The sequence below is a fragment of the Taudactylus pleione genome, unplaced genomic scaffold (assembly GCF_031769625.1).
Source record: "Taudactylus pleione unplaced genomic scaffold, aTauple2 ptg000156l, whole genome shotgun sequence".
NCBI classification, from domain to species: Eukaryota; Metazoa; Chordata; class Amphibia; order Anura; family Myobatrachidae; genus Taudactylus; species Taudactylus pleione.
In genome coordinates this window covers 4,121,333-4,135,316 of record NW_028284558.1, presented here as the reverse complement: position 1 = coordinate 4,135,316, position 13,984 = coordinate 4,121,333, and the positions used below count along the sequence as shown (strand labels likewise).

The 13,984-nt window shown below is 42.4% G+C and overlaps 1 protein-coding gene across 1 annotated transcript in view; it reads left to right on the top strand.

Annotated features, from left to right (window-relative positions):
• Positions 1-13,984, top strand: part of LOC148521613 (prolyl endopeptidase FAP-like) — a 180,107-nt gene that overhangs the window by 44,475 nt on the left and 121,648 nt on the right. The window contains exons 5-7 of the mRNA XM_088474764.1: positions 7,887-7,939; positions 8,032-8,104; positions 11,563-11,683. Coding sequence (XP_088330890.1) covers positions 7,887-7,939; positions 8,032-8,104; positions 11,563-11,683 — 247 coding nt within the window. The remainder of the gene's footprint in view (positions 1-7,886; positions 7,940-8,031; positions 8,105-11,562; positions 11,684-13,984) is intronic.

Sequence of the window (13,984 nt, the reverse complement as noted above, 5' to 3'; positions counted from 1 at the left end):
CACAATCTCATACTATACTGGGAGCTTCCCTGGACTATCATACAATGTAAACATGCATCCCTTTGTGCATAGTCTCATATAGTACTGGGAGCTTCCCTGGACTGCTATACAATGTAACAATGCATCCCTTTGTGCACAGTCTCATACAGTACAGGGAGCTTCCCTGGACTGCCATACAATCTAGCCATGTAACCCTTTGTGCACAATCTAGTACTGTACTGGGAGCTTCCCTGGACTGCCATACAATGTAAACATGCATCCATTTGGGCACAGTCTCATATAATACTGGGAGCTTACCTGGACTCCCATACAATTTAACCATGCATCATTTTGTGCACAGTCCCATATAGTACTGGGAGCTTCCCTGGACTGCCATACAATGTAACCATGCATCCCTTTGTGCACAGTCTTATACAATACTGGGAGCTTCCCAGGACTGCCATACAATGTAACCAGGTATCCCTTTGTGCACAATCTCATACAGTACAGGGAGCTTCCCTGGACTGCCATACAATCTAACCATGCATCCCTTTGCGCACAATCTCATACTATACTGGGAGCTTCCCTGGACTGCCTTACAATGTAGCCATGCATCCCTTTGTGCACAGTCCCTTATAGTACTGGGAGCTTCCCTGGACTGCCATACAATGAAACCATGCATCCCTTTATGCACAGTCTCATACAGTACTGGGAGCTTCCCAGGACTGTCATACAATCTAGCCATGTATCCCTTGTGCACAATCTAGTACAGTACTGGGAGCTTCCCTGGACTGCCATACAATGTAGCCATGCATCCCTTTGTGCACAATCTCATATAGTACTGGGAGCTTCCCTGGACTGCCATACAATGTAACCATGCATCCCTTTGTGCACAGTCCCATATAGTACTGGGAGCTTCCCTGGAATGCCATACAATGTAACCATGCATCCCTTTGTGCACAGTCTCATACTATACTGGGAGCTTTCCTGGACTGCCATACAATGTAACCATGCATCCCTATGTGCACAGTCTCATACAGTACTGGGAGCTTCCCTGGACTGCCTTACAATGTTACCATGCATCCCTTTGTGCACAATCTCATAATATACAGGGAGCTTCCCTGGACTGCCATACTATCTTACCATGCATCCCTTTGCGCACAATCTCATAATATACTGGGACCTTCCCTGGACTGCCATACAATGTAGCCATGCATCCCTTTGTGCATAGTCTCATATTGTACTGGGAGCTTCCATGGACTGCCATACAATGTAACCATGCATCCCTTTATGCACAATCTCATAATATATTGGGAGCTTCCCTGGACTGCCATACAATGTAGCCATGCATCCCTTTGTGCATAGTCTCATATAGTACTGGGAGCATCCCTGGACTGCCATACAATGTAACCATGCATCCCTTTGTGCACAGTCCCATATAGTACTGGGAGCTTCCCTGGAATACCATACAATGTAACCATGCATCCCTTTGTTCACAGTCTCATATAGTACTGGGAGCTTCCCTGGACTGCCATACAATGTAACCATGCATCCCTTTGTGCACAGTCTCATACAGTACTGGCATCTTCCCTGGACTGCCTTACAATGTAACCATGTATCCCTTTGTGCACAATCTCATACAGTACAGGGAGCTTCCCTGGACTGCCATACAATCTAACCATGCATCCCTTTGCGCACAATCTCATACTATACTGGGAGCTTCCCTGGACTGCCATACAATGTAACCATGCATCCCTTTGTGCACAGTCTCATACAGTACTGGGAGCTTCCCTGGACTGCCTTACAATGTTACCATGCATCCCTTTGTGCACAATCTCATAATATACAGGGAGCTTCCCTGGACTGCTGTACTATCTTACCATGCATCCCTTTGCGCACAATCTCATACTATACTGGGAGCTTCCCTGTACTGCCATACAATGTAACCATTCATCCCTTAGTGCACAGTCTCATACAATACTGGGAGCTTCCCTGGACTGCCATACAATGTAACCATGTATCTCTTTGTGCACAATCTCATACAGTACAGGAAGCTTCCCTGGACTGCCATACAATGTAGCCATGCTTCCCTTTGCGCACAATCTCATACTATACTAGGAGCTTCACTGGACTGCCATACAATGTAACCATGCATCCCTTTGTGCACAGTCTCATACAGTACTGGGAGCTTCCCTGGACTGCCTTACAATGTAACCATGCATCCCTTTGTGCACGATCTCATAATATACTGGGAGCTTCCCTGGACTGCCATACAATGTAGCCATGCATCCCTTTGTGCATAGTCTCATATAGTACTGGGAGCTTCCCTGGACTGCCATACAATGTAACCATGCATCCCTTTGTGCACAATCTCATAATATATTGGGAGCTTCCCTGGACTGCCATACAATGTAGCCATGCATCCCTTTGTGCACAGTCCCTTATAGTACTGGGAGCTTCCCTGGACTTTCATACAATCTAGCCATGTATCCCTTTGTGCACAATCTAGTACAGTACTGGGAGCTTCCCTGGACTGCCATGCAATGTAGCCATGCATCCCTTTGTGCACAATCTCATATAGTACTGGGCATCCCTTTGTGCACAGTCCCATATAGTACTGGGAGCTTCCCTGGAATGCCATATAATGTAACCATGCATCCCTTTGTGCACAGTCTCATATAGTACTGGGAGCTTCCCTGGACTGCCTTACAATGTAACCATGCATCCCTTTGTGCACAGTCTCATACTGTTCTGGGAGCTTCCCAGGACTGCCATACAATGTAACCATGCATCCCTTTGTGCACAGTCTCATACAGTACTGGGAGCGTCCCTGGACTGCCTTACAATGTAACCATGCATCCCTTTGCGCACAATCTCATACTATACTGGGAGCTTCCCTGGACTGCCATAAAATGTAACCATACATCCCTTTGTGCACAGTCTCATACAGTACTGGGAGCTTCCCTGGACTGCCTTACAATGTTACCATGCATCCCTTTGTGCACAATCTCATAATATACTGGGAGCTTCCCTGGACTGCCATACAATGTAGCCATGCATCCCTTTGTGCACAGTCTCATACTGTACTGGGAGCTTCCCTGGACTGCCATACAATGTAACCATGCATCCCTTTGTGCACAGTCTCATACAGTACTGGGAGCTTTCCTGGACTGCCTTACAATGTAACCATGCATCCCTTTGTGCACAATCTCATAATATACTGGGAGCTTCCCTGGACTGCCATACAATGTAGCCATGTATCCCTTTGTGCACAATCTAGTACAGTACTGGGAGCTTCTCTGGACTGCCATACAATGTAACCATGCATCCCTTTGTGCACAATCTCATACAGTACTGGGAGCTTCCCTGGACTGTCATACAATCTAGCCATGTATCCCTTTGTGCACAATCTAGTACAGTACTGGGAGCTTCCCTGGACTGCCATACAATGTAACCATGCATTCCTTTTTGCACAGTCTCGTACAGTACTGAGAGCTTCCCTGGACTGCCATACAATGTAACCATGCATCCCTTTGTGCACAATCTCATACAGTACTGGGTGCTTCCCTGGACTGCCATACAATGTAACCATGCATCCCTTTGTGCACAATCTCATACAGTACTGGGAGCTTCCCTGGACTGCCATACAATGTATCCATGCATCCTTTGTGCACAGTCTTATACAGTAACGGGAGCTTCCCTGGACTGCCATAAAATGTAGCCATGCATCCTTTGTGCACAGTCTCGTACACTACTGGGAGCTTCCCTGGACTGCCTTACAATCTACCCATGCATCCCGTTGTGCACAGTCTCGTACAGTACTGGTAGCTTCCTTGAACTACCATACAATGTAACCATGCATCCCTTTGTGCACAATCTCATATAGTACTGGGAGTTTCCCTGGACTGCCATACAATGTAGCCGTGCATCCTTTGTGCGCACTGTCATACAGTACTGGGAGCATCCCTGGACTGCCATACAATGTAACCATGCATCCTTTTGTGTACAGTCTCGTACAGTACTGGTAGCTTCCTTGAACTGCCTTACAATCTAGCCATGCATCTCTTTGTGCACAATATCTGCTATTGTAGAAACTATTCTTCAGATCCATAATATGTAATATAACGTTTCAAAGATCTCCAAATCTCAGAATATTTTATTTTCAGATGCCAAACATATTGTTAATACATAGTCCAGTTGTACGCTCACATTTCACTACAGCTCTGTACAAATGAATGTTTAATACATTAGCACCTCCCCATTTCATTATAGACAGCTGAAGACACATTCCACATCATTAGAAGGATAATGGGCTTTGGTATGTGATATAGGTAGAAAGCTGACAGTTACAGTAAGCTGCTTCAAATCACCAACCATGCTCTTGTGGCTGAATCCACAAATGCACACAGTGGGTTTCATTTTGGATGGGCCTTGATGGTAAAATGCTTTGGTTTTTCACCAGCCAGATGAATTACTGTAACAAAAATGATCATTTTTTTTCCCCTGAGAATCATGTTCCCAGGATGTTTACAAGGTGCTGGCATGCTCGTCTCCTTTGGAAGATGACTCTGCACATTAGAAGAGAGCTCATGTTTACAGGAAGCTGGGAAACTCTGAAAAGGTGCAAACTGCAGAACTGTAAAGGCCACATTAGAGAACAGCTTTTAGTACTTTAAAACCACCTCATTCATTAAATTAAACATTTCAGTTTTATTTATTGTAAAATACTGAACAGTTTTGCCCTTTGTATTGCTAACTTCTTCCTATGATTTAGTGTAAAGTGACATACCTAGGAACAACTTGCAACAATAAAATAATAGATAGGTACGACAAGGATACGAGGTGAGGTTAGGGCTATCAGCATTAAGTCACTGGGAGTGGAGGCAGTTCAGTACTTAATGATACTGTACACCACAGGTTCTCAAGCTCTGTCCTAAGAACCCCAAACAATGCATGTTTTCCAGGTCTGCTCACAGAATCGCAAGTGAAATAATTAGCTCCACCTGTGGATCTTTTAAAATGTGTCAGTGAGTAAAGAATACACCTGAGCACCTGCTGGGTGACCTGGAAAATGTGACCTGTGTGGAGTCCCGAGGACCGAGTTTGAGAACCACTGCTGTACACAATGTAAGGGGAAGTGTACAGTAAAATAGTCATTAAATGGACTTAGAGACAAATAATAAGGAGCACATTTTGAATAAATAGTGATAATAGAGCAGGGGTGCATTTCCCTCCTGGTAAAAAACATAGTCTTCGAAAATATGGCGTTGGCACCATATTTATGTTGATTATTTCAGGACTATGGCACCATATTTCTAAAGCTAATGCTGGATATCTGCACATGCTGTGGACAGGAAGTAATGGGTGCAAGGTGTGTAGTGTGGTTCCTCCTAGACCCAGGGGCCCGTGTGTATCGCACATCCTGCACCATTATAGATACACCATTGTAAGAGAGGGACAAGGGTCCCTGCCTGTCTGTGAGAGCTGTCATACTAAGGTGGGGGATGAACAGTTGGCAGGTGAACCTGGTAGAAGATTATGTAATAGCAGAGAGGTAAGTAGAGATTAGAAAAAGGGTAGTAGGTAGGGTTTAATGAAAAGGTATATGGCATTTTCATGTGTTTAAAAATTGTTTTCAATGCCTAGAAATTTGTTTCCCAGTGAAAGCACACATAGCAGGGGCAACATATGCCCAGTTGAAAGTATTTGACAAAGATAATCTCTGCCAGTGTCTTTGTGCAAGCGTTTTTGTGGAGTAAAAGTTCTGTACTCTTCTTGCATAGCAAGCAATGCCACTAAAAAAGTATTCACCCATGATCTCTTGCCGAAATCTAGATATACAAGTGCACATGTCAAGAGATTTTGCTCCTCATATGAATCATCAGTAAAGGTTTTATATGTGATTATTGTTCACACAAAGCATAACCGCAACATAATATCCCAGCTACCTCCAATGTGGTTAAAATCAGAGGTGAGACCTAGGGGTAAATTTACTAAAGTGAGAGTTTTTAGAAGAGATTTTTAAAAGTGATGTTGCCCATAGCAGCCAATCAGATTCTACTTAACATTTAACTAGCACCTTCTAGAAGATAATAGCTAGAATCTGATTGGTTGCTATGGGCAACATCACTTTTAAAACTCTCTTCTAAAAACTCTCACTTTAATAAATTTACCCCTTAGCGTATGAGGAAACATGCATAAGAGTATAGTATTCAGCTACTACTGAGCAGGCTGAAGCTTACGGTGGTTTTAACCCATAAGATATTACTCTGCTTGCCTGATCCTACCATAAGATGTCACTGTTGCTAATGTTAAGCAAAATAAAACTGGAATATCAGTCCCCAATTTACAAAAATATGATTTTATGTTTGTGGAGTTCTGATAAGTAAATGACTGTTTACGCCAAACAGGTGTTAAATAACTTCCACCAACCAATTTTGCTAGGCTTTTCAGGACAGACAAATGTCATTTTAAGGACTCAAGACTTTTTACAAAATAGAATTATCAGAATGAGAATATTAAGTCAGGGAAAACTGGACTCCTATTGTAGGGTAAAAATCATGCTGTCCGCTTCAATGAGCAAACATTCAAAATGTTGCATCAGATTCATTAGTATAATAAGCTTTATGGAGAACTTTGACCATATATCAAGGAAAGATAAACAAAATTGTAGCAACATTTTAACACAAATTGAGTTTCGGGATGGCACAGGCCCTTTCGCACAGGTGCTGAAATACCATCTATGATTTTCACTTTTGGGTACCCTTCCATTCAGTGCCATTCACACTTTATTTGTTCTATGAATTTTTAATTTTAAACCAAAATTTTGCAGAAATTGAAAAAACAGGAATCTGATTTTTTTTTTTTACATACATACATATGACCAAAATTTCAGAGTAGAGTATTTATTCCTGGAAACTTGGAAAAATACTGGTAAGTAGAAACACTGCTTCCTGCTGATCTTCTGTAAACAGAAGTTATGGGTGGTAGCTTTCAGATGTTTTTTTCCTAGATTCCTTGCCAAACATAAATACATTTATCCAAAGATATACTGTATTATCCCAGTTTTATTATCTGTCAAAATTTAAATTTGCCAGGTGCCAGCCCCAAATGTCTGAATGTTACAGAAAACATGTTACATGTCTAATGAAATGGGTGGCAAATGAAATTAAAGTGGACCCATTGCTACACACAGTGGCTAATGACTTTGACTATATCCCCTATTTCGTATATATACTGTATCTCTGCCTGCCCGGGACATACACGCGTGGATCCAAAAGTCGGTGTCTTGACCATGAATAACAGAGAACTTTAAGTTCAAATGGCATTTATTTTTCCACATAGTCTCCATTTACTTTGATAAACATCTCCCATCGATGCTCCAAAATCTTAATTCAATTCTGGAAAAAGTCTGGTGATTGGTCCTCAAACCAGTCCTGTCCAGCAGTCATGATATCGTCATCAGATGCAAAAGTCTTCCTATGAATGTGTTCTTTGAGCTTGAGTGTGAATTTCAGTAATCGTCGTCTTCTTCATTTGCAAATATTTAATGATGGCTCGACTTTCAGTTTTCTCCATTTTTTAGTTTACTCCACTTTTCAACTTTTAGTGATGTTGTTCCCAAATTTTAACAATGTTCCATTTATTATTCAATATCTGCAAAAATAAAAGAATTGTGCTCTCATTGTCCACAGTGCTCTACTGAGACCTCTAGTACGTACATACAAAAAATCAATATGGGGCGTCATCTACTACTACTTCAGGACACAGAGTTTTTGGATCCATACTTGTAAAGTGGCCACTTAGCCCTAAATAGGAAATGATATCCTGTCCTATATTTGGAATTATGTATTCTGCTAATGTCGGGTGAATAATAATTGTTTCTTTTCCTTACAATATCTTTACAGCAATGGAGATACTCTTACACGGCATCATACCACCTTTATGATGTAGAGAATGGGTCAGCATCTATATAAATACTTACTATACATATATTTCATTTAGCATTTGTATATATTTGAAACTAACACAATTATTGATTATCTTTTATAGAGTGTTTGTAAGAACCAATGAGCTCCCTCCCAAAATTCAATACATTTCCTGGTCCCCATTTGGCCATAGGCTGGTAAGTAGAGACTTCTGCACAATTGTACTTGAAAATAAACTTTTCTGCATTATTTCTCATTATCACATCACACTGTGATTCAGATAAGATGTATAGATAAGATGTATGCTTACGTGAGAGTGGAGATGTGTACTGGGTAAAGCTATAATGATGGGACTGACAACATTTGCCAAATGTTCTGTTAAGAAGTTGATTGTAGAGCAATGTGGTCTTGTATGGAGAACTAGATTAACATGATTCCTGTTTAAGGGTTAGACAAATGTGTAAACCATCTCTGAGCAAATGCTGTGACTAAGGGCGGAATGCATGACCCATCGCATTCGGGATGTGATGCATCCCACCGCTCTTTGCATGCATGCCGGCATTAGCAACGCCAGTATGCATGACGGACACCACAAAGGACCTCTCTCTCGGTAAGAGCGGCAATTTGCGATGGAGGGACTACCGGGTCTATGACCCAGAAGCCCCTCTGGGCAGGGCTAGGAGGGATCCGATTGGATCCCTCTCACAGCACTTTCCCGATAGAAGCCCAAAGGCTTCTATGGGTAACGCCATCAGGAAGATGGCGTTACCCACCGCAACCAAGCCCCTGAGTGCATTGCATTCCGGGGCTTGGTGGATATAATAAATGCGGTCAAACCTGCATTTTCGGGGTTTGACTGCATTTCTCCCTTTGATGCATCCCGCCCTTCCTTATATCTAATCCTTTATCTGTAAACGTTTATAGTACAGGTAGTGGACCAAAAATGGAAATACCTTGCTCATTGAGGATACTAAACATATGGAAACAAGGGGTTCCACACAGGGGTTGCTCATGTATTATTTAATCAAATAACATCCCAGCATAGCTGCAAGATTGGACTTTAGAGGCGATGATTGTTGTGGCACATTTTGGAGGAGATAGCTCAACTTGTTCAACACTAAGGTGATGTCGGTAGATGGCAAGGTAAAATGTAATCAGCAAAGTGCAGCAGTTGCATAAATGTAAACTCCGGGATTGTGATTGTGATATTAAGGCCCAGATTTATCAATGAGTGATATTTTTGTTATCACTCGCTACTAATCTTAAATGGTGCTCCAACCAATCAGCTCCTTACTGTCATTTTTCAAACTGACAGGAGCACCATTTAAGACCATCAACGAGTGATACCAAGAATATCACTTGTTGATAAATCTGGGCCTAAATTTGAAGTACAAGGCAAAGCAGTTAAGCAACTGCAGATCAAGTGACTGCAAAATTCAACCTGTAGCATGAGCAGCTACAGCTACAACAGCCCCATGAGAATAATATAGAACTTTATAGCAGCTTCCACACTGTGGAAAAGCCTTAAGACGCTTATTTTATTGATTTCTGAAATTATTTCACTGATTTCTTCCTGTTTCCAAAATATATATGAGAACTAACAGTTATACAAAGAAAAAAGTGGCAATATGGAGTATTGCCGTGCACGATTAGGAAAAAAGCACTGATGATTTCTTAATTATAGGAATTTCAGTGGCGTCATGAGAGGAGTGTGAGCCGCACCCGGGTGTCACCCACGGAGGGGATGACACCAAAATGACGGCTCCTCAGCAGTGACACTTTTTAGGCAACACCCCCTTTTTTACCCCTTTGAGGAATTTCTAGATTAAATCATACTGGGTCTGCTGTGGAGTTAAATATAGGACTGTTGGTGGAGCACGTCTTGTGTGTTTTCGCACTACGCCGGCTCTGTAAATGTGCGCATACAGATATGGGTGATGCAGACTCATATGCATTGCAATGTCATCTCTATTTATGAATGAATGAAGAAGCGTGACTAGGCTGTAATGGAGCATTCTCACATAGACAAAGAGCCTGATTCAGAGATGTACGCTATGCACACAGCACTTGTGTCTGTGGATGCAGCTGCTGTGTGCAAATATGCTAATGCTGCAGGAGGCCTCTGAGGACAAAAGAAGCTTCATTGCGCTACCCACACCAGTAAATCTGCTTTGGAAGAGACAGACACTGACCTTGGCACTCCAAGAAAAAGGGGACAACACTCCATTGTTATTGGGAATGATGCACAGAGCCATCCCCTGCATGCCCAAAAAAGACTGCAGCCTGTCAATCAGGTTTGCACACAAGTGTGAATAAGGCCCAAAATTCAGCGATAACGTGACAATGCAGCTGGCGGCTGTGCAGAGTTGGAGATTATTGTAGTGCAGACATATTTTTTGTACTTAGTATAGGGCTGGTGCAAGTGCACACTGATAATGATGATTAGTACAAGTGCACACTGGTAATGGTAATTGGTACAAGTGCATACTGATGATTATTAGTACAAGTGCTCACTGATAATGATGATTAGTACAAGTGCACACTGATAATGATGATTAGTACAAGTGCACACTGATAATGGTGATTGGTACAAGTGCTCACTGATAATGATGATTAGTACAAGTGCACACTGATAATGATGATTAGTACAAGTGCACACTGATAATGATGATTAGTACAAGTGCACACTGATAATGATGATTAGTACAGGTGCACACTGATAATGGTGATTAGTACAAGTGCACACTGATAATGGTGATTGGTACAAGTGCTCACTGATAATGATGATTAGTACAAGTGCACACTGGTAATGGTAATTGGTACAAGGGCACACTGATAATGATGATTAGTACAAGTGCACACTGATAATGATGATTTGTACAAGTGCACACTGATAATGATGATTAGTACAAGTGCACACTGATAATGGTGATTAGTACAAGTGCACACTGATAATGATGATTAGTACATGTGCACACTGGTAATGGTAATTGGTACAAGGGCACACTGATAATGATGATTAGTACAAGTGCACACTGATAATGATGATTAGTACAAGAGCACACTGATAATGATGATTAGCACAAGGGCACACTGATAATGATGATTAGTACAAGTGCACACTGATAATGTTGATTAGTACAAGAGCACACTGATAATGATGATTAGTACAAGTGCACACTGGTAATGGTAATTGGTACAAGTGCACACTGATAATGATGATTAGTACAAGTGTACACTGGTAATGGTAATTGGTACAAGGGCACACTGATAATGATTAGTACAAGTGCACACTGATAATGATGATTAGTACAAGTGCACACTGATAATGATGATTAGTACAAGAGCTCACTGATAATGATGATTAGCACAAGGGCACACTGATAATGATGATTAGTACAAGTGCACACTGGTAATGGTAATTGGTACAAGTGCACACTGATAATAATGATTAGTACATGTGCTCACTGATAATGATGATTAGCACAAGGGCACACTGATAATGATGATTAGTACAAGTGCACACTGATAATGATGATTAGTAGAAGAGCACACTGATAATGATGATTAGCACAAGGGCACACTGGTAATGTTACTTATCTGTCTTGCATCCTAGATACAATAAGACATAAAATTTGCTTTTGGTATTTTGTAGGTATATGTTATGGACAACAATATTTATTTAAATAATGAGCCTGGACAACCATCAGTTCCAATAAGTCATGATGGGAAAGAAAATAAAATATTGAATGGAATTCCAGATTGGGTCTATGAAGGTAGGACACTTCTCCATGTGTACTTCATTAAGATCAAGGGCAGGATGACCTTGGTCTAGGGTGACATCTGCCACCCGTGCTAGTACATTTTCCAATTGTATAGGTGCAGTCATAAGCTGTGTGCTCAGTAAGGCTTGCTTTGGTCCCCTCCCCTCCAGTCCCTGTAATGGCTGCACCCTCCGCAGTAACGATAGTTCCATCACTGCTTAAAGGAAAATCACATACATCACAGTGCATGGTACAAATAGAAGCCCATCCGCAAGAATCAATAAATGTAATAAAAGTCACGTTTGTAGCTTCATAAAAGGAGTTTGAATTATATTGAGATATCACTTAACCAGTTGGGTAGGACTGGGAACACTAAAATGCAAATTCCAAACTCCATCGGCAAAATGCATAAATTTCCTGACCATAATCTGTGGATCAGCTTTAAAAATTTTGCTCATCTCTACTTACAGCATAGATATGTAGGTGTACCCATACTGAGTCTAAAGATTCTGACACCAACCTGTGCATTTATTTAAATGCCAGCCCTGGCAGTAAAACACAATTTGTGTTCTGTATTTCATTGCACTATTACAAATCTGCATATGGGCATATTTGTTAAAATCCTGCATCTGAAAGAAAGCAAAAGCACTTATACACACTGTTGCAACTCACGGATGGGTAGTGGATGCTGGCCTGTACTTTGGGATTGCTGAGACCTAGTTCAGGGGAGCGGAGGGTAACGTGCCGGCTGTATTCACCAGGGACACCCACAAGGAGGTTTGTACTTAGTTGCCTCTGACATGCAGGTCGCGGCCCTCAGTTTAGGTTCCCTAGTACAGGTACTGATGTACTCTGGATACATTGGAGGCATATGACCATACTCAACAAACTGGTCAGAACCAGACAGGCAAGACAGTACCAGGAATCAGACAACAACAGGGTCAAGAATGGAACCAAAGTCAGAACCAGAATAGCAAGTGCAGCACCAGTGAGGAGACGGAAACAGGTCACGGGCAAGCCAAGGTCAGGAACGAGCAGGAGCAATCATGGAACAAGCAACGCTGGAGTAAGGTTGGGAGAATCCCTCTTATATCGAGAGGTTACATTTTTGCGCCAAACGTGACTTCATCTGTCACTTTATGCGGCCTATTTATCAAGCAGTGAGAAGCATGGAGAAGTGGACAAGTGGAGAAGTTGCCCATAGCAACCAATCAGCCTTGAAGTAGTATTGATCAAGTAGTCTATAAAATAATAGGTAGGAGCTGATTGGTTGCTGTGGGCAACTTCTCCACTGGTTCACTTCTCCACACTTCTCACTGCTTGATAAATAGACCCCTAAATCTCTTGCAGGTTGGCACGCACACCCCTAGGGGAGCTGCGGCCGCCTGTACTGCAGCCGTCATGAAGAGAGAAAGAAGGAGCCATAACAGCAACGGACACCGGGTACACCCCGCACGCTGCCCACGACGGCCGGAACCCCAGTGCTGCCGGACCTAGTAAGTAGGCGCCGGGTTTGGATGCATCGTGAAACACACTCCCCTGTTATCCAAGCAGCAAGAACATGCTAGAGAAAAATGCATGAGTGGAGGTAATTTACGACGCACGAGGATTCAATCCACACTCTCTTTAGATCATCCAGCACACACGGACATCCAAAACCCTGAATGATCACCTCCAGGGCGAGGGAGACGTATGGTGTGCATACCATATGGGAAGAGCCCCCCCAGCAAGGGTCATCTTACACATCCCATTCCTAGTGTGTGACGGCGTTATCAGTAGACGCTACACCGCAGGCACGCCAAAGGGAGATAACACCACTATTTGAATGTGGACAGTGGAAAACCCTAAAGAAGCCAGCTTATCTCGCCATCAACCTCTCTGGCAACAGTCTTCCCACACTGGACATTACTGATCATTTAATGTACATTTTAATGGGATTGTCTGAAGCTTCTTCATTGTTAGCATTCTAATACCAGGGTCAGGTTGTCATCTGTACTGGGGTGAAAAATGGAAGTGCCAGACAGAGCCCGAAATACCGGAAAGCCTAGGGGCCCGGCCATTGGTTAACAAGGCCCTGACCAGGGCTGACTGGTGAAGTGGAAAGAGTCCTCTTACCACTGCCAGCCAGTATCACTAGGTTGCTGAGTATCAATCAATCCCCCCAGTTAACCTTCATTGGTAAACTGCGGCAATGGAGGACTTTCTATCGCTGCGATGTGTGGCAAAAGAACATTTTTACTATTGCTACATAATGATCTATAGACAGCTTTATGTGATTTAGAAAAAAATATATCAGTATGCTAATTGGCAGGG